Below are 22516 nucleotides of genomic sequence, written 5' to 3'. Positions count from 1 at the left end.
CTCTTGACCATGGCACAGTTAGAAGAATGAGCTCTGCTGCTACAGCATCTGGGCTTATCCCTTTTACTCTATCACAGATTGTGCTATCTGAGCCAGGCACTCAGCTCTGAACTTCTTTATATCAAATCCTTTTAAAATTATTAAGATTTCTCCATACTTCTTGAATTTTTAAAACTAGGTAAATGAAAGGACTGTTACATCATGCTTTCATTTTTCTGTGGTGAGAATTCAAGTAGGAGGGAAGTTTTTACTTCTCTCTTCCTAAAAGTTCCTGTTCTCTGTTCCTTACCTTCCAAAGTATCAACATAGCCTCGTGCAGCTCTTTGCCTTTTCGATCCCAGCCATATTAAATTCACCTAGTCTTTTAATACTGGCCAAGAAAAATGAATTGTCTTTACTGAAATTACCTCATATACCTCAACATTTTAAAACTGCGTGTGCCTGTGTGTGTATGTGTGTGTGTGTGTGTGTGTGTGTGTGTGTGTGTGTAGAGAGAGAGAGATTGCAGCAATTACAGTTAATATATTAGAAAACAATAGTTGACCATATAAACTGATTAAATAATATTTATACATTATACTGTGATGCACATGTGAATCACCTGGATAATTTGTTTAAAAAATGGAGATGCTGGAGTAGATTCTGATTCAGTGGGGTGAGTCCAAGCATCTGCATTTTTAATAAGTTTGCTAGTTGTTTCTGATACATACCAAAGTTGAGAATCACCAGTGTAAAGAATCTTCAAAAGCGTGAGTGTTTTATGTGTTTGATCATAACCTCCCAACCTAAGGAAATGATAGTTTTTAATGTATAAATATATTACTTAATTTAGTAGTGTTTTGGTCAACAGTTCAACTCTCAGTCTTTTTGGTGATACTAAAGCTTTCTGAAGATACTGAGTAGCTTTCTCACTAAGAACTTATAACTATCATGTGATATCAGAGAAGTAATCTAAGTTGTCATATACTTTGCATATGCTTATTGAATCACCATATGGCCCTTACCCAACAGTGGTCTTGATTCTCTATTTTGAGAATTTTAAAAATGACTGCCTTTCTATATAAGTCAGCATAAAACTAATTTTTTAAATTGCTGTTTGGTCTTTCTAACTACTTTCATAGCTTTAGAATGTTGGATTATAGCTTTAAGTGTTAAAAAGAGATCTATGACCTGGCTTCTGATGATCTGATCTTTTAAGCCTCCATGAAACTTCGATTCAGGATGGACCAAGATAGTAGCTAAAGAACATAAAAACATTGAAACATTGCACTTAGTGTACTTGTGACAGATCCTAGATCACGGAGATGATTGATTTGATGATGGCAGTCTGAAGAGCAAGATTGTCTCTAATTTAGCAGCTTCATGTGCTCTGCCTTTTACAGTCTTATTAACTCAACCATACAGCATAATACCCCATGCCGTGTTTAATTTTCCTATGCATTCTGTTCTTCTAGAGGAATTATGAGGGAATTTTAGTTTAGTTTTAGTTGATTTATCATAGAGACTACAAATAATAAAAATTTATGAACCTAAGATCTGGATGAAATCCATTTGTCAGTAAATAAGTTTATTTTAATAAAATAATAAAGTTATATTATGGAAATAAGTAGTAGTGTCTCCAAAATATGGAAAAAGCCTCCCAGAGTTCTGCACTCATCCACTTCTTGGCATTTTAGGTGCTTTGTCCTCCATGGGAGTATAATAAATGATGTGGCAAGGGCTTACTCTCCATGAGAGAAGTAAGTGAGTGACCAACAGAAGGGTAAGGCCTTTACTAGTTAATTCTTTCTGGTAGTATAGTTAGAGCCTTCTGGAATATGCCAGTCTGAAACCAAGTATTTGATGAAGAAAAAGGATATGAAAGAATTATATACTCTTCCCATCATCCCCATTCTACTTCATTACCTTCTAGTCTGCTTTCTTCAAGTGGCGCTTTCCATGGAACTCCCTCTTTTGAATCAGTAACTCTAGTCATCCTCAGTGAAGTAACCCCCAGGTACTGTTCCATCCATCTCCTTGATTTGATTTTTCTTTCTCTCTTACTTTGATCTCCATGGCTCTCAGATTGGACTTCTATTTGAAAATCTAGGAATATTCTTTTTTTTCCATGGGAGATGGGACAGCTGCTTCATTACCATATAATATGGTAATGACCCATGCCCCTGCACTCTCACCCCCCATAGTCTGAGGTGGCAGGTTTTGCCTGTAAATTCAAGGCAGGACTCTGGTAAAGCAGTGTGATGTAACGGCAGACCTTGGATTCATGACCTGCATGACCTGGCCACTGTACCTCTCTAGGTATCTTTTTTTTTCAATTATTAAAAATCAGAGAATGAACTAAAGAATTCCTTACAATTACAAAGATTGAGTTCTTTCCTAAAACAGGTTTCTTAGCTCCTTGAGGGATGACCATCCCTGTGTTACTTTGCAGAGTAGCATGCCTTTGTACTTCACTTACCCTAGTGCCGAAAGTCTGAGAAACTGCTTTGTCATTTTTTCCCCCTTTATCATTCTGTTTTGCTCTCTTTCAGTGCAGCTTCTTTACTAAATTGGGATTAATGATGTGCTCAGTTAAGCTAGGTATATTGGCCTTTATTTTATTGGAGCAGACGTGCTGTGTCATCTTAGAAGAAAATAACAGATAACATTCATTATTTCACGTGAATTCCAGTTATCATTGCTATAACAAACCACCTAAAACATAGTGGCTTAGACAAATTGTAAATCTGCAATTTGGGCTTCTCTCAGTGTGGAAGGTTAATCTCTATTTCACATGGTATTATTGGCTGTGGTAGATTCACTGGGTGTTAAAGGATCTACTTCCAAAATGGCTCGATCACATACCTGAGAAGGTATGTGACCAGTTAGCCGTCAGCTGGAAGCTTAGTCTTGGCCAAGGGCCAGGGGCCTCAATTCTTCTCGACGTGGGTCTTTCTGTGACGACTTTTTCACAGGAACCTTGGACTTTCTCACAGTATGGTGGCTGGGTTCTAAGCACAAGATCTCAAGGAGACAGAAAATGATAATAAGTACCAGTGTCTTATCAACATGCAAATTATTTTATTTTAATAAAAATTTTTGATATCTACTGTATGCAAAAGCTGTGAGATACAGAAGGATGCGAAGGTGAATAAAACACAGGCTGTGCTCTCAGTTCTGTTGAGGCCATGCCGGGGGTGGTGTTGAGGATGAGCAGACCTGTGCTCCAACAACACAGAGGAGTGAACGAAGGGGTAGGGATGCCAGGAGTGCGGCTGTAGATTGAGAATGAAAATAACCAGTCCCAGAATTTCAAACTGAGCTATTGATTTTGTAGTATAAGTGCCACTTGAATTTTCTATCCATGAATTACATCCAGGAAAGACCTTCGCTTTAATCTTAAATAGTTGCAAAGAATGTAATTTCCAGTGTATTATATTGACATTTCAAAAAAAAAAGCATTATATCATTCTTTTAAATGTACCAAAGAAAATCTAAACGTCATACCGATTTGATTCTTACCATCATCACTTGTTTAAAAAACCTCTTCATTAATTTTTGGAATTTTACATGGCTCTTTTTTTGTCTCTAAATTATTTGTATCCTACTTCCTCCACAGAATTTTTTCCCTAATGTAACATATTTGTATGCTCTAAACCCTTTTATTGATCATTCAAATTATATCTCTGCAACAAAAAAATGTACTTAAATTTAGAACTAAAAAGATTTTTTCCAGTGACTTTAGGCTGCTAACTTTTTAAATTCCAAATTATGCTATTAATAATTACTAAATATATAACTGATGAAAATAACATGAGTTTTGATATAAAGAAACAGATAAAAATTTATTGGAAATGTGTTTCTTAATGAGCAACATGGGGCTTTTGTTTTCTCTTCAGTCATTTATTTGTGAAAAATATGACTTTTGCTAGAATAAGCTGGGATTTAGCGTCAGTCCTTCTCCTAGTTTTATTTTTAAAGAAGTAAGTGCTGAGGAATATTGTTCAAATAAATAAGAATATGGGAAAGTCAGGAGTTTTGTTATAACCACATGCAGAGTTCAGCAGACCACCTTCAGGTTCAGTAATTCATTAAGTCTTATAGAACTCACTGAAAGTTGTTAATACTCACGTTATGGTTTATTAAAGCAAAAGGATACAGATTAAAATCAGCCAAGGGAAGAGGCACATAGGGCAGAATTCAGGAGAGTTTCACATATGGAACTTCCAGTTGTCCTCTTCCCGTGGAATTGTGGCCAGCACTAAATTCTCCTGGCAGTCATGCATGACAACCTGCAGGAAGTATTGCCAACCAGGGAAATTCACTGGAGCCTTGAGTTATTGTTGGGCCTCAGTCACATAGATAACAATTGACCACCTCTGTTGTTGACCTTAGTTTTTAGCCCCTACAGAGGTCAAGCTGATACCATATAACTTAAAGCCCCCTCTGTAGAATCACATAGATAGCATAGACTATCTGACATGACCTTAGACTCCCAGATAAACAAAGACACTCTTACCAGGCAGGACATTCCAAGGGCTTAGGGATCACCTCCCAGGAGCCAAAGGCAAAGGCCAGCCCTCTGTTTGGGCAAGATTAGTTCTTTACCATAACCATATCACTGCTTATTTGAACTCATTTCTATAGCATGCCAAAAATTATATAACTTGTCATTTAAAATTATTTTAACAATCAGCTGACAATTCAGTTAATTTTGCTGAAAGCAAAGAATTGGAAACCAACTGTCTTGCAAAGGGATTTGCTACCCATTCATTAGAGTCCAGTTAGACCAATATTTGGAAGCATCCCTTTGGTACCCTCAGCAGTGTTACACCCTGACTCAGCGTGCATGGTAGTTAAGTTCCATACAGGTAAAAGGTGTGCCTTTTGTGAAGTGGGAGGAGAGCAGTTGTGACAGAGGAGATGGAAAGGAGGTTAAACTTTACACCCTCACTTTAGTGGTGCTTGGGCAAATCAGCTTATAGTTAAATAAGGGTTATTACAGCACCAAACAAGAAATCACATAAAATAGGATATCAAACTTGACTGTTCCTAAAATGTATCAGTTCTACCCTGTGACCGGGGATCTCTGACTGCCTCTCTCCACCTTAGCCTCTAGTCTGTCCCTGTTGAACCTATTCCCTCTAAGATCAAAACCCCTCTCTCTTCCGTCACACCTAAGACTGCTAACATCTGTCTCTGCCCACTTTCAAAAGAACCACAAGTCAGAAAATTAGAAACGTAAGAAATCAGAAAAATTATAAATCTCTGTACCCAGGGAAGACAAGGCTTTTTACTTTATTAAACATAAGATTTTAGTTCCCAGTAGCTTTACCTTCCCTCTGGAGGAGGCTCTGATTCTCAGACTTATATAACGAAATGGCCCATTAGGGTTTCCTCAACAAAAGAATTTAAAATTCAGATGCGAAAACAGCTGTTAAAAAGGTTAACTATTTTGGTTGACTAGAAGAGGCACGATCCCCATCTGTGTTTCAGAATCATTACTATCAGTGGGAAAATGGATTGGATAAGGAGAGACTGGAAGCATGCGGAGCAGTCAGGAGCCCTTTGCAGTAGTCCAGGGGTCATGAAGATTTCGCCTTGCAGCACATTAAGTATTGATTCCCCACAGTCTATGGTATATAGGAATCAGAATACTAGTAGCATTGTGTTTTTTAACTTGCTATTGAAGTGTAACGTACATACAGGAAAGTACATGTCGTAAGTGCACAGCTTGTTGAATTTTCAATGTTCATATATTTTTCAACTTATCTACAAGGTTATATGATTTGCCTTTTTTTTCCTCCCCAGATAATATTTATGGTGGGACGAGGATATCTATCTCCAGATCTCAGTAAGGTACGGAGTAACTGTCCAAAAGCCATGAAGAGATTAATGGCAGAGTGCCTAAAAAAGAAAAGAGATGAGAGACCACTCTTTCCCCAAGTAAGAAAAAGCTTTATGTTACCTAGAAGGACAGACTAATATTCTGATGCAGACTTTTAAGCACTTTTTAGAGCACAGTTTGTATTTTACGGATTTGGATTCCATGTGATTATGTGCAGACGTCCAGATAAGTAAACACGTAAAGGTGATTTTATAAAGGTTGAACAGTGGTACACCTAAAAACTTAGGATCCCAATACAAAATATTCAGAAAGATTTTGCTTTTGTCTAGCAGTTCTCAAACTTTTTGGTCTCAGAACTGTTTTCTACACTTAAAAATTATTGAAGAACCCCAAAGACCTTCTGTTTATGTAAGTAGTAATTCCCATTTTAGAAATTAAAAATACTTTTAAAGTATTTATTTATAAATTTATTTAAACATAATAAAACCATTACATGTTAAATAATGTTTTTATGAGAAATGATTATATTTTCCGAAACAAAAAATATTTAGAGAAAAGTGGCATTGTTTTAGACTTTCCGTGAATCTCTGCAAAAAGAAGATAGCTGGATTCTCTGCTTTGCATTCATTATGTTGCAATATCTTACATTATATAGCCTCTGAAAACTCCACTTACACTTGTAAAATAATGACAGTAAAAAAGGCAAATAATATCTTAGTGCTAGTATAAAAATACTTTTTCGACAGACTACACTTTGTGCACTGCTACTTTTATTCTTCTTGATGGTAAAATAAACAGGTTGCAAGCATCCCTTTAATGTTAGTTTTTTTTGAGGGGCATTTTTACCTGGGGCAAAAAGAAAAGGCAACTGTTGGTACTGTCTGCTGTTCTCTGATTCTTGGAAACTTTCCATTGTTTTTTATCTTTTCAAGTTGGAAGGCTAAAGCCCTCAATTTAATAATCTTTCATAAGCCTCATGAACTGGAACTAAGTACCTGAACAGTCTTAGAAAGTTTAGCTATAGTAGATATTGTAATATAAATTCCATGTTTTATAATGCCTAGAAAATCATGATCGCGCTGTATAAATCTGTCCCGATGAGTCAGTACGGTTTTCAGGTGGGAAGTGCTGACTCCCATAACTCAGCTACCGTAATTTACTGACGTGGTCCTTTGTGAATGCTATCAGTCCTAGCTCAGTTTCTTAGAAGTCAGTGTTACAGGAATGTGTGAATCCTTTATCCCTATCTAAAGAATTAAAGATAGAATTTTTGCTTTTAACAAGTCTCTCAGGGGCTTGTCCCAGAGCAGGTAGGGGAGGCTGAATGGCTGCATGGGTAGTTATATGTTTTACATATTGGAATTCTACGTTACTATTCTTTTGAGGAAGAGTTGTGTTTTTTTAAACCCAGAAAACCACTGGTTTAAGACCATCAAAGTAAACGACCGGTATTGTTGGCCATTGTGAGCAGGACTCTGCACCGTGTTCTCTTTTCACATCCCAGGTGCTAGGGTTTCCTATTTAACATGGTTGATGTACATTAATAATGCAGATTATATCCTTAGGCTCACTTTTCAAATGGTATTAAAAGGGACAAAATGGTCATATTTCTTAATATAAGTAATATTTTATTCTTTTCATGGTATCAGAAAGTGAAATACATATATGAGTATTCCAGATTATTAAAGGCTGCCCCTTTTAAGTATTATTTTTAAATTTTCATTACAGGATGTCTCTTCACACCATACACAAACATAAATTTCAGACGGCTAAAGGTTTATATGTAAAAAAAAAACTATAAAATAACAAATCATTTTTATAACCTTAAGGTAGGAAAGGCTCTCCTAAGCAAGAGGCAGAATCCAGAAGTTATAAAGGAAAAGGTTAGCAGGTATGACTACATTAAACATTTTAAAATTTCTATATAGTAAAAATAATATTGAAAGAAAAACACTGAGAAAAATAATTGTAACATGTATAATAAAGAGTGTTTATGTTATACAGAGGACTCCTGCAAATCCATAAGTAAAAGGTAATCAAAAGAAAATCAACAAAGAATATGCACTGGTGATTCACAAAAGAAGTACAAATGCTGAATGAACTTAAGCACAGGATGTTAGGAATAATAACATCAGCGATAATCAGTAAAATGCAAAGTCACAACTGTGAAATACATTTTGATTTTGTCTCTGAGATTGACAGTATCCAGTATTGGGAACAATGTTGGGAAGTAAGGAAGGAATGTTGGTAAGAATGTAAATTGGTTTGACCTTTTTTGAAAGGACTTGGTAGACTCCATAAACTTAAAATACATATACCTTTTGCTCTGGTAATTCCACTCCTGAAAATCTATGCTATATGCTACAGAATCTTCCCCCACAGGTATCCAGATAAAGACTGTTAACTGTAATTGGAAAAATTAAAGACATAAAGATCAAGGTATCTCTCTGTAGTTGGCTTGGATGTCAGTGAGGGAAAAAGAAAGCAATGCAGAAAAATGTGTACTGTGATACCACTTTAAATGGTGGTGAGGGAGGGGATGGGCTCTGTTTTCATATGTGCATGTTTATGCATAGGAAAGGTCCAGAAGAAAGTATAGACTCTTTAACAGTGGTTACCCCTGGAAGGTAGGATTCATACTTTTCTGTATTATTTGAATTTTTGTGTGTTATGCTTATAATTTTAAAAATTTTGTAACATTGCTTCTTTGCCTTCTTATACTAATCATTCTACAGATTACAGTTTAACTTTAAAAACATTTTTGGTAGCTGAGAAAAATAATAATAGTAGTATATAATGTGTATAATACTACTATGTAGTATATAATCATAGTAGTAGTAATAATGGCTGCTAAAGTTTTATTGAGTACTTACTATATACCAGGCATTGTGCCAAGCCCTTTATATGTATGTTTCATGCATTATCATACTGTATGCCTTCAAGAGTCATAACCTGTTTCTTTGTACCTTAAAAATGTGCTGTATTTCTACATTTTGTGCATTGGTGTCTACTTGTAGAGTTTTCCTATCTTTTCTTTCACTTATGGGTATTCATCTGTCACTTCTCATTCTTGTGGCGCTGGCATTCTGGGTCATTGGGGCCCTGTTTTTAATTATGTGTGTGTAAGACATTTCCCATTACTAATTCTTTAAAGAATAAGTTGCTCTAATGGTTCTGTTTATGAAGTTATATAGTGCTTTAGTTATTTATGCTCCATCTTCTTCCCAAAAGGGACTTGTGGTCTGTGAGAAATAGGTATATAATTGATTTTAATTTTTTTATTATTTACTGTTTCAAGGCTGGCAAATGATCTAAAATTATAAAATGTAAAGAAAAGCTAACTATGGGTTACTTTTCCCATTCAGTTTATAGAGAGTAAAGCTGTAATAGTTTGGTAATTTTCTCTTCTTTTTAAGGAAAAGTATCAGTTTCTTTAGTATTTTCCAGGCATTTGGGATAATAGTGAAAACAATGTATTATAAGATTTCATATGCTTTCTTGTAGAGTATGATGGGGCTCTTAAAGATTAACACCACCTAGATTTTCATCATTCTTTCTTTTTTTCCTTTTTTTCTTTTTTTAGATTCTCGCCTCTATTGAGCTGCTGGCCCGCTCATTGCCAAAAATTCACCGCAGTGCATCCGAACCCTCTTTGAATCGGGCTGGCTTCCAAACAGAGGATTTTAGTCTGTATGCTTGTGCTTCTCCAAAAACACCCATCCAGGCAGGGGGATATGGTGCGTTTCCTGTCCATTTAACAAACTAAATGAGTGACAGAGTGTAGGACGGTAGGGACAAAGGAAAGTGAACATACGTTTGCTTACATATTTGTTAAATTGAATAGGATATTCTTTTTTTTTTAAGGTGAACAAAAGAACACGTATGTATTTTTAAAGACTGGATATAATTGTTTTGCCAATCTAAAATTCGTACTTAGCATTAGAGTTTCAACATCGAAGGGTTTTTGAAGTTCTCAGACATTGCTGAAAATTCACAGTACCTTTTCCAGAGGTTTTACTTCCCGTTCCAAGTTTCTTTTGTTTACTTGGTTATTCTAATTATTAAACTTCAGTTAAACTTTCCTCACTCACCTTTTGCTGTTAGCTGTCCCGCGTCCATTAGGGGCTCCAAGAACAATGCTGCACCTGTGTGTGTGATGGCAGGTGGAAAGCTGACAGTACGTTAGGCTGTGTTAGTGAAGGTAAACTGAACAGGTCTAATTAGGAGTCACTAAAATTGAATAAGCTTATTTTTATTCTTAATATTTTTTCTTATAACTATTTCTTTATGTTAATACAGTTTGGAAAATATAGTTGTCCTTTTTTTTTTTTTTTTTTTTTTCTTTTTTGTGGTATGCGGGCCTCTCACTGTTGTGGCCTCCCCCGTTGCGGAGCACAGGCTCCGGACGCGCAGGCTCCGGATGCGCAGGCCCAGCGGCCACGGCTCACGGGCCCAGCCGCTCCGCGGCATATGGGATCCTCCCAGACCGGGGCACGAACCCGTATCCCCTGCATCGGCAGGCGGACTCTCAACCACTGCGCCACCAGGGAGGCCCTATAGTTGTCCTTTATTCCCTTAGAGCAGTATAAATTATGGGTGCAGGTAACCAGAGATATTGCTGAGTGGCACGTTTGACATGAGTAACATGGTTTAACTTTGGATTTTTAGTTAATATTTCTTTATATATTAAGGATGTCTTAAACAATGCAGAAGTCGAATTTCCTTACAAATGCATTACCTCCTCTTCCTTCCAAAAAGTTCCACAGAATTCTGTGAGAACTTGTAGGTTTGTTTTGTTCTTCTTTTAGATAACTGTGGTTGCCAAGCAACCAGGTAATGGATTTTTAAAATACTATTATTTTTTTAGGTTATACTCACCTCTCATGATGCATATTAGCAATGACTTATCCATGTGTCTCGTAAAATATCTGTCCTCCTTATTATGAATGTATGAATTGTTTTTTTTATTCCACGGTGTGTGTGTGTGTATATATATATGTGTGTGTGTGTGTATATATATATATATATATATATATATGTATATATATACATATATATATATATATATATATACACACACACTTCAGAGTCAACCTAGGGACCAAAGCCAGCCTCTTAAATACATCTTCATGTACTCAGTTTGGAGTTGTGATGATATTAAATATAACTGACAGTTCCAGGGTTATTCAGGGGCACACAGATGGCATCTCCATAAATGCCATCCTTCTTGGAAGCCAATAAAGAAGAAAATCGGGAGGACTTTAGTGATAATTTAGTCTTGTAAGTATCACAAATAAATTTTTGAAATATTTTCTTTATTTGAATAAGTTAGATTTCATCCAGGGAAACCACTCAGTGATAAGTTTGGCATACCTTGTGCCCCTCACTTGGGTATCTTAAGATAAATAATGCCATTCATGTTTTTAGAAATCAATTCATGACTTTGAATGTAGGAAGAGTAGTGAAAAAGAACGTTTATTGTATTTTTAAAAATGAGAATAAGAAAGTCATAAAAGAATGTGACTTATTCAGAAACATAAAAGTGTGTGATTTCTAAATCTTACAGTGATGCTAAAGATGTGATTATTAAACCCAACTATTAGATTGGGTTTTATTTATTCACAAATTGAATAGCAAGCATGTAGCTAACAAAGTTTTTATTTACAAATTGACTTGGTCTGTGGAATGCTCAAAGGTTTGGGCATTTTGAGGCACAAGAGTCAAAGGATCTTTTTATTGACAGAGCTCTTTCATAATTCCTCAGCATACTTTCTTCACTTTTATCTTCCTTTCTTTGTTCACTCTCTTTTTTCCCCCCAACACTACCCACACTAAATACTACCCAGCTCCCCACATCTGCATTTGACACTTTTCCTTCCTTTCCTTACCAGTCTCCTTTGCCAGAGGGCATTTGCTAAACTCTTAGAACTGCTCAGAAAACTCAGTATACCAGGGGTCCCCAACCCCTGGGCCGCACAGCAGGAGGTGAGTGGCAGGCTAGCAAGCGAAGCTTCCTCTGTATTTACAGCTGCTTCCCCATCGCTCACATTACCACCTGAGCTCCACCTCCTGTCAGCATTATGGTGAATTGTATAATTATTTCATTATATATTACCAATGTAATAATAATAGAAATAAAGGGCACAATAAATGTAATGTGCTTGAATCATCCTGAAACCATTCCCCCGACCCCATCCGTGGAAAAATTGTCTTCCACGAAACCGGTCCCTGGTGCCAAAAAGGTTGGGGACCACTGCATAATACCATCCCATTGACGTTTGAACATGCCTTCAAAGGACTGCATAGTAATTCTCTTCTTTCCAAATTGGGCCCACTGGAAATGTTATTGGGAGAACATTAAAAATAGAGCAGGTGAAATATATAAATAACATGAATCTGGAGAAGTAGAAAGCATTAGAATGATACATGGTAGTTTCCCTTTCTGTTTGTCTGTTTGATACTGAGTTTTAGATGTATTCTCCAAATAAGAAAAACATTATTTTCCTAACCATATGTAGAGTTAATCTTTTTGACTAAGGAATTGAAACAGAAGGACATTCATTCTCTTGCAGCTGACGGCTTCTTTCCTAAAACCTGAAGCCTCAGATATTTTCATTAAAGTTGATATCCTTCTTCAGAAGCCAGCCTTTTTATAAAATTTGTTTTACATTTAAAAAGTTTTACTAGTCAGTGATGAGGAATGAGGTTTGTCTCCTTGATTTTAAGTAGTTGAGGGATCACAACATTTAACTCAAATACTTCAGGTTTGTTTGTTTTCAGATATTACAGGATTGTACCAACCATTTAAATACTAAACCAGTAGTTAAAGTCATTCTCTCTAAAATAGTGACTATTTAACACACTTGCTTATTAAATGGCCTTTCTCTCAAGTGGATCACTCTCAATTTAAGGAAATGATCTGCCTTTTTTTTTTTTTTACGTGAAAAGAGTATTTCATGACTAAAACGTTTTGTCAGTTATAGTCTTATTTGAGAATTACTGAACATTTCTATGGTACTTTTTCTTTTACTAAATATTTCATCTCTCCTGTGATCATTTCTCTAAGAATTTTAACAAGTCCAGTGTGTCTCTGCCAGAATGTTTCCCATCCTTTAGAAACTGCCTGAAAGGTCACCACAAAGAAAGAATGGGACTTATTCTAGTTTCAAATGACTGCTCCCCTACATCTAAGACAGGGATTTATTTACGTACAAAATAACGTGTTAGATTTTTCACAGCATATTTAATCTTTAAGGGATTTTTTATCAAATTATATGTGTAACAGCTACTGAAATACATTTAATTCTAGAATTAAGGGTGATTATTTAGTAATATCTTAAAACTAGTTAATCAAGTCCTTAGCTTTCAAATTAACAAAGCATGATATTTGAGGTGTCTGAAATCTTGGGATCTTCCCAAGTGTTCTTTGCCCCTTTCCTAAATAAAGTCAAATGGAAAATAGAGCTTAGGTTATTCTCAGCCAAAAAGGAGGTTATTTTAAAAGTTTCATTTTGGCCTCTGATTGATTTTTTGGTTAATAATTAAATTATTTTAAAGTCAGAATATCTAGATGTTTCACTTCAAATAACTTCACACAAGCAGAGTTGGCTCTTACCTCAAATAAAATAGGGTAGGAGTTGGGATAGTAGAGATTTCCTGATATGCAAGGAGGAATAAACAAGAAAAAAAAATTTTTTTTTTCCAATAGCAGATCCATCTCCTGTTACCCCTGTCTTTTCCTTAAATTTTCTGTGATTTCAGGGACATATGTAGAAGGAGTTTTATTTTATTGATCTCTAAACTATGAGTCCTTTTTGTCTTTTTTTTACCCCCCGGACCTGAAGTCTGATTATGAAAAGAACCACATTCCATTAGAAGCAGTAGACTCTGGTAGCGTGATCTTTAGTGTTTGCTTTATTGGTATTTGATTTGGAGTTTGTTGGCAAGATTTTGTGCTTTGGGGGGTTGTTTTGTGCGTTTGTATTTTTAAGGCTAATATTTGTTTGTAGAGAACACTGTTCAATGAAATGGAGTGTCTAATTGTAATAATAAGTAGGAAACATCTGAAGATTTTTTTAAGTTATTTTTAACATGGTATATAAGATTTGGGCTTAGAGTTTATCATTTTCTGATATTTTCTCACTTAATAGATGAATTCTAGCCATTTTTTATAAAGATTTCTGTTAAGCAAATCCTGTTTTCACATTGGCTCCCTTTAAGGAGTTTTAGGTTCTGTTAGATACAGTGACTACTCATAAAGAATGTTGAAAATTGCTTTTAAGAAATGTATTAAAATACATTAAAATAGCAACCATAAAACCATAAGCAAAGGTAGTAAGGATGTTTATGTATTTCTAGAGTCTCTGTTAACATAATAGCCTCCTGTGATTATGCTCTAAATGTTTTACTCTCCAAGGTCTTAGTAATTTGACTTTTTTTTTCCTTCCAATCAGTGCCAATTTCCCCAGTTCTTTTAACTTTAAATATGAAGGGTAATAAATCTCTTACCCTTCCTTGATCTTTTGACTCAGAATACCTTGGTTAATTGTTGAAAGGAATCCTTAGATGGAAAGAGATAGTATCACTGTCTGCAGTCCAATTAGTAGTTGTATTCAGAACAGGAAAGCAAATTATTAATTATTGAAAATCATTTAGGGGGTCTGTTAATTGTTAAGACCTTGGACTTTGGAGTCAGCACCTGGCTTTACATTCCAACTCTGCCATTTTCTGGCTGTGAGATTTCTGGCAAGTGACTTAAAATCCCAGCTTGCTCCTCTATAAATTAAAGAGAAGTAATAGTACCTGCTTCATAGAGTTATTATGAGGATCAGATGCAAATGTGTATAGTGTTGAGTGAGGCAACTGGTATACTATAATAGACACTCGAGTAGTTGCTAATATTATCAGCATACAATCTGAGGGTTCAGTCAGCCAGTCATTAGCAATCCGTTGTTTGTTAGAACATGCCAGTGTTCTCTAGTACACCAGTTGAAATCGAATAGCAATCAGAAAACAGATAGATTATTCCTGGATTAAACAGTGTATTCATATAAGTGATGCTTGGATCCTCATCAGAAGCTATATTATGGAAAAATGATGTTAAGGCTCACTAAATTCTGATAGCTGTCAGTTATCAACCAACCCCCAGAAATTAACTGTGGCGTATTTAATAAGAGGAACCCTAGTTTGAAGTAAAAGCTGTGGACAAAATAGTAGGTGAAAAATAATGGCATGGGGCTTCCCTGGTGGCGCAGTGGTTGAGAGTCCGCCTGCCGATGCAGGGGACACGGGTTCGTGCCCCGGTCCGGGAAGATCCCACGTGCCGCGGAACAGCTAGGCCCGTGAGCCATGGCTGCTAAGCCTGCGCGTCCGGAACCTGTGCTCCGCAACGGGAGAGGCCACAACAGTGAGAGGCCCGTGTACCACAAAAAAAAAAAATAATAATAATAATAATAATGGCATGAAGCCCCCAAATTCAGTAAGCTAAAAGAGTGTAGTACCTCAAAGGGTCTTTGTGGTTAAAAAAATTTTTATGCTGAGAATAATGTTCATTGACATGTGCCTATGAGTAATTTTTTGGTAGTTTAAAAGGTGAAATGAACTACAAATGGGAGAGGTCTGAACTTTCTTTCCTTCATTCAAATGTGTGTTGTGGACAGATCATTTGACCTGTGAATTTTGTCTTTTACAAAATGAGAATAATTCCTGCTTCTTCCTTCCTAATTGTGGCATTATAATAATGAAAATGAGTTGATAATTTAGGGGGAAAGTGTTCTACAAATCAGCCTTACTATTTTACTGGCAGTTAGTGAGAAATTCTGTTCATTGGAACTGTTTCAGCTTGATTAGAATCATAGCATGTAAAACCCAACTGGGAAATTATCTGCAGACTTAATATCCTATGTAAGTTGTCGTCTTTCATGGTTTCAGCCGTTTTTGCTTTTAAATTAGTAATGTCGTTGCTAGATTTGTAACATATAGCTAGTCACCTTTCAGTGAGTTTTCCATGACGCTTTTCTGTCTCTAGGTTATTTGAGATAACGTTTTTAAAATTAGCTCTTGTCCTCCCTCTACAGGAGAATTTGCAGCCTTCAAGTAGCCACACCATCATGACAGCATCTACTCTTATTTAAGTCTTGTGTTCGTACAATTCGTTAACATCAAAACACAGTTCTGTTCCTTAACTCTTTTTAAAGATAAAAATTTTCAATGCATAAGCTGGTGTGGAACAGAATGGAATTTCCCATCCAACAAAAGAGGGAAGAATGTTTTAGGAACTAGAATTCTCTGCTGCCAGTGTTTCTTCTTCAACACAAATACCACGTGCATACAAGTCTGCCCACTCCCAGGAAGAAAGAGGAGAGACCCTGAGTTCTGACCTTTTGATGGTCAGGCATGATGGAAAGAAACTGCTGCTACAGCTTGGGAGATGTGCTCTGGAAAGTCTGCCAGTCAACTTTGCCCTTCTAACCACCAGATCAATATGTGGCTGATCATCTGATGGGGCAGTTGCAATCACCAAGCCTCGTTCTTTTTCCTGTTCTGGGATTTTGTTGTGGAGCTCTCTCCCCTAGCCACCACTGGTTAATTTCTGAGGGATGGAACAAAAATGCAGCATGCCCTTCCTGTATGGTGCGTGTTCAGTCCTTGATAAATTTTTACCAAAATGAAGCTATTTTATTTAAATGGAGGGTGAGAGATGAGGAGGTAGGTTTTGGTGTAGAGGAAAAGGGAATGCTGCATCTTTTTCCTGACCTGCTGGGTCTCTGGCCTTTGTTTCCTCGCTCACTCAGGCTCTGCCTGGCGGGCAGACTGGAAGCTCTGGCGCACATTGCCTTCTTTTCCCATTGGGTCCAGCAATGAAGACAAGTGTTTGGGGATTTTTTTTCTCCACGATGTAGCAAGTTCTCAGGAAAATACAATTGATATCTTCCTCCTAAGCTCTTCCGGTCACCAAGTACTTATGTGGCTACTTTGTCCAGGGCACAAAATGCCTGTAATCTAATTAAAAGCCTACAAAACTGCTTGATAACAGTTTTGAATGTGAGACATTTATATAATTTAAATGTAAGGTACAAGTTTTAATTTCTGAATTTCTTCTATTATATTTTTATTAAAAAGAAAATAATTTTCAGATTTAATTGAATTGGAATAAAATAATACTTCCCACTAGAATTATGTATCCTGGAAAATTGTATTTTTGTTATATAAACAACTTTTAAAGAAAGATCATTATCCTTTTCTCTACCTAAATATATGGGGAGTCTTAGCATAATGACAAATATTTATAATTTTTAAATTAATGGTACTTGCTGGATCCACACTAACATCTTTACTAATATCTCATTGTTTCTTCCAACTAACTCCTGCACTACATCCTACATTTTCTTTCTAGTCTTTGATCTAGCATATGCAACCTCAAATAAAAATGGTGGTGTCTCCATTCATTCTCCTCCTTCCTTTTTTCCCAAGCCTGGTCTTCAAAAGGTTGGTTAACTTTGGCAGCCGAGTCCCCCAGGCGGAGAATAGAGCAATTTTAGGTGTATTGGGACTGAGGGAGGATGTGAAAAGCCTAACATCCGTAGTTTTTATAGAACTGCTGTGGTGTTAAGAACCTTGTACCTTATCTTTATAAATGGGGAATATAACCTAGTCATAACTTCCCTTGACCTTTACTAAAGTGTGGTATAAATCACAATAGTAGCAAAGAAAGTGACTCTGGATGTATTAATGGCAAATAACCCCCTTATCATGAATCTGGACTCTGTTATCAAGATTTAGGAATGTAAATCAAATGTCCCTAGCCCAACCAAGCTATGTAGCGAAGGACCTGAAAGAAATTAGACAGGACCTATAAGATAAATCAGGGAATTAGAAATTATTTAAAATTTTCAAATTGTAAATTGCCCCGCTATTTTTCAGCCTACTAAAGCTTACTGTCATTAGATGATTTCTTGCTACGTTACCTATATTCAGAGGAAGGCCTGTTGAAAATTCCATGGACTTGTAAAAGATTGTCCCAGGAAAATGGGAAATAATCCTCAAGTTATTAACGAGTTTAAAAAGCAGTGTGTTCTTAAGTCTTTCGTGAGCAGAGCAGTATCTTACAAAATTGAAGAATGAAAATGATTTGTGCTGATTTGAAGAGCATCTTGTGTGCATAATGCTGCCTCTCTTTTAAAAGCATTGTTTATTTTTCTTTTAAAATATGTCCCCATAGATGCTTTTGAATATGCTTGTGTTACCTTTTCCTAGATTGGAGAGAGCTGGGTTGAACAGTAGGCGTGTCCTGCCGGAGGTCTAGTGCAGGACTCCCTCCCTGAGCACGGCAGGAGCTAGTTATGGAGGGAGCTTAGCGTTGGAGTTTTCAAAACAAAATTCAAGGTGATACACTGTTTTCTTCCCTTTCTTTTTAGAATAGACTGCTATCTCATTTGAAAAATCTCATTTCTTAAATGAAGCTGTGCCCAGAAGCCAGGCTCAGGGTATTCTTGAGAGATTTGTATAGAGCCCTTAAAAAATAAAAATAAAATTTTAGCATTTCCCTTTTCTTCCTATTCTCCATTAAATGCTTTTTCTCTAGTTTACAAATGGCATGGAAAAGGAATTTCCCCTGAGTTTTACATGCTTTTTTTGATGCTTAGACTACAGATAGACTTGAGCTCCTAAGAAAATACAAGGGGAGAACTCCTTGTTTGTTGTGCAGTGCACTTTATGAGTAGTTTGTATCGATATTATGTGGCTGCTTTACTGACAAGCTTGTAAGGCTGTACTTATCTGTCTTTCCTGTAAGGCGGCTGCAGTGCCTTCTGTAGTGTGTTTTATTTTGGATAAGGAGAGGTGACACCTTCTGAAAAATTTCAGAGTAACCATAAAAGATTGTTTTAAAGTATGTAGTATTCCGGATGGACTTTTTCATCATTAAACTAGTCTAGAGTCTAAACTTTTACCACTGAAATAATATTGACCAAAAAGTAATTTATAAAGGGGATTTGTGAATAGAAAATCCACTGTAATCATTTGTACTTAAGTGCACTCTTAAAAGAATATTCTGTCTCGCTGTCAAATTCTGGTTCCTTAACATCCAATCCCTGGTTGTGTTTGCGATCTGGTGGGACATGCTAAGGCAAGCTAGAAGATAAAATCCCATATACTTTAGTATACGTGTTATATTTATGTCAGTGTTGGAGAAGAAAGAGCAGTTACCTAGTAATAAAGATCCAAGACTTCAACACTGTCAACCTGAAACTTTGTAAATATTTCCTAAACTCTTGTTTGGTGCGGTCACAGCTCTTTATCACACAATGTTACCTTTTACTCATCAGGCAATTTTGGAACTGCTGCACACCCCTCCTCAGATCTCACCTGCCCTTCCTGTACATTCACCTCTCCAGCCTTGTGCACACCTCATTTAGCTTTACTTTGAAACACATTGCAGGGTTCAGGTGACCTCTTCAAACTACCTCCTCAGAATGAGGTAATGAATAGTTATTTATTTTAAAATATGAAAAGTCAGGAGCTCTAGAACATGAAGATGATTTAAGATTTTAACTTTTATGTGTACTTGTATTTGAGCCTTTTCATTTTGTCCTAAAGGGCATTATACATTTAAGCAGTAATACTGAAAAATGTAGCTCAGAGTATCTGAATGTTGTTGAAAGTGGTGCCAGAATCTGTTTAGGGGTACGTTTCAGAATTTTTAACCTTATATCGGTTGCATGAAATTAAATAGTTAATGGTAACACTTCACTAACAGTGATATAATTTTAATTTTCGGTAGGCTTAGCAAGACAGTACATCTTCATAATGAGTTAGCCGCAGCTTCGTCACATGCACAGATGCTCCTGTAGAGAGACTGCCCAGTTCAGAGGGTAGAATGATGACCCATTTTGCAAGTTTCTCTTCTTTGTCCAAATTGGCATTCTTTGTGCTAGAATATCAGCACTTTGAGACTAGCAATTTCAACCATTAGACTATTAAAAAGCAAAACAAACAAAAAAAACATAGCCAGACATGGAAAGTTTACTGTGAGTATAAACAGCAAATAGCTTACAGGTCATACATTGAAATGGTGTAGGTAAGGCTCTAGAAAAATACCTTGACAATTTGCCAAATGATCTTACTGTGCCTTCATGATGCAATAAAAAAGCTAAAATTTTAGCAGAAATCAGTGATTTGTGAAGAGAGCAGCCACCCTGGTCTAACTCAACTGTGTTAATATTTTTTAGCGCGCAATTTAGACTGCAAAGATAAATGCACTAAAGAGTTTATAGCCAAAATCATGTTTAAAAAAAATGAGAAAACACACAGGTAAATTTTCAGTGAACAAAATTATTTTTTTAAAGCACATAATCCCTAGTATAGTCAGATATATTTATCACATAGAGCAAATAGGTCGAAATCATAATTCAGTGACATTTCTAGAGAAACTTTTTCTACTCCCGTAGGTTCTTCAAAGCATGGAACTTTTATATAACAGGAATGTTTGACAGACATTTTAAGAAATTGCTCTAGTTTAGGGTTGAAGTACTATATGCTGGGCAGCAGTCATATGTATTAACTAGTGAGAAGGGTGAAATTAACACAGAGGACAGAATTTGATTTTCTCAGTTCCCATAGTACTGCTGCTAACCTAGACACTGATTTTCCAGAGTTTGAAATATAAACTTGCCTCTCAGGATTCGTTTGCAGATTAAGTGGGACTGTCTTGCTAATGCTGTTCAAGATGCTCTGGGGGCCAGGTGGAATCTCCAAGGGCTCCTCTATGAGGGGACGTATGGCTGGCGGCTGTGGACTGGACACACTCCATGGTGTGCTTCTAGTATCTTGATTCCTCGCCACCCCCAAGAAAGGCTTCAGCAAGTTCTCTAGACGTTTCACTAAGGAGTATTACTAATGCCCATAGGTTGTTGAGCACCCGAGGGGTGCAGTAGCATCTCTGCCTGATTGTATATTGGCCGCCAGAGGAGAATGAAGTGGCCAGTGTACTCATATTCCATGTTGCTAGCTCTGGTAAATTGAAAATACTGGTAAGATTTTTGTTTTATTAGTACACTAGAGAGTAAGCTTTGTTTTGTTGTTTGAAGATAATCAATTTTCACTTCTGTTTGGGAAAACATTTAAATTGAATTTCAGTCCTAAATTTTGCCAGTTGTGGCAATTAACAGTTTCTATCAGGTGTTTTTAAGGTAGCAGAGGACAGAAACATAAGTCCTAAAATCTTAAATTAAGGTAACTGGTTTATTTTAGAACGCTTAGGGGTGGTTAGTCTCTACCTCAAAAAATTGATTGAGTGTATCTTTTATTTCAGTATCCACAATTTCAACTGTTGTTCTTGTAATACTTTTTTTAACCTTTTGACCCCCTCACCCAACTGTTAACTTAGTCTTATTAATTACTAAATCAATTTCATTAAAATGTTTACTTTTATTTAGCAGTTTTGACTAATTACAATGATATAACCAGTTGTGCATGAGGACACAGCCAGTGAGTGTATCTGAGTTTTTTTGTGATGCTTTTTTTAAGAATTCTGTAGGTTGAAGTAGTCTTTGAAAACAAAGAACTAAAATACGTTTATTCATGTTAGCATAAAAAAAAAGATTTGTGCAAAGCATCTGCTTCTCCTGGCAGGCTGAGCACATTGCCCAGCACCCACGAGTGGCTGGTTCTCATCACAGAGTCTATGTAGGGAATCGGGCATGAAATTCACTGAAGAGATAGAGCAGAGGAAGTGTTCTGTTTACAGGAGTGGAGATAGGGCTTATGAGCAAGTTGCTTAGTAAGTTGGTTTTGTTTTGAGAATTATTGTGTTACATTTGTGTGTTAAGCTTTTTTTTAACCCACTTGTGTTTTGGTGGAGTATGTGTTACATAAGAGGAAACGTCAGACTAGCATAAGCAACAAAGCTCACAGTCTAGGCACAGGTGTAGACAAAATGGACCAAAATGGGAGGGGGGAGGGTATGGGAGTAAGTCTAGGGGTAGGGAAGAATTGATGTGAGGGTGGGAAATAAACTATAATTACCTGAACTAAAATGTAAGAGTGCAATAAGTGTGCTTTTTATTCTAAGCTGTGAACGGGTTTTTTAAGAAATCATTCCTTCCTAATACATTTGCCTGTGTTCTGTAGCTGATTAAAACCAGCTATGTAAACATATAATGCCTTTTTATTCATGTTAATTACCAACATAAATGGCTAACCTTTATGTCTTATTTATCTTCATGTTATGTTAGTTTACATACAGGGGTGTGTATGTGTGTATGCTGTAAATTTTCCCTCCTTCATTTGAAAACGCCTTTGTTGGGTCCTCTGTGTTTCCTTTGGCCATGCCACAGGTTATAGTCCCGGCTTGGCCTTCATATCGCCTGATTTGAAGGACTCTATCACAGTGACATAGCTCATTCATTTGTTGTACACTCTGACCCTTTCCTCACTCAGCAATTGCTGTTTCTTCTAAAATAGGAGTGTACAACTATGAGGAGATTTAAATTAACTGTTTAACATATGTCCCTTTGAATTCTGTTTAGTAGTTATGATTGCTCTTTGGTTTGGACCAAGAAAAAGGAAATCCGCCCCCCCCCCCCCCGCCTACCTTTCACTTATTTCTTGGTTTGAGGACAATTCTTCTGTAAGAGAGAGGAAAGGGAAATCCTTCATGTTTTAAGTGCAGTGAGTTAATGGCCCCTGGTT

The 22516-nt window shown here is 36.5% G+C and overlaps 1 protein-coding gene across 3 annotated transcripts in view; it reads left to right on the top strand.

Moving 5' to 3' along the window:
* BRAF (B-Raf proto-oncogene, serine/threonine kinase) overlaps window positions 1-18043 on the top strand; it is a 155269-nt gene extending 137226 nt beyond the window's left edge. Inside the window, exons 17-19 of one of the 3 annotated variants that reach the window (XM_060107620.1) lie at window positions 5791-5925; window positions 9411-9564; window positions 15904-18043. In XM_060107620.1, the coding sequence (XP_059963603.1) occupies window positions 5791-5925; window positions 9411-9564; window positions 15904-15926 (312 nt within the window). In that variant the 3' untranslated portion in view covers window positions 15927-18043. The other 2 variants (XM_060107622.1, XM_060107621.1) reach the window with 2 other exon arrangements.
* The last annotated feature ends 4473 nt before the right edge of the window (window positions 18044-22516 follow it).

This window comes from Mesoplodon densirostris, chromosome 9, assembly GCF_025265405.1.
Source record: "Mesoplodon densirostris isolate mMesDen1 chromosome 9, mMesDen1 primary haplotype, whole genome shotgun sequence".
NCBI lineage: Eukaryota > Metazoa > Chordata > Mammalia > Artiodactyla > Ziphiidae > Mesoplodon > Mesoplodon densirostris.
Note: the sequence above shows the minus strand (reverse complement) of the source record. Positions and strands in the feature narration are given on the sequence as shown.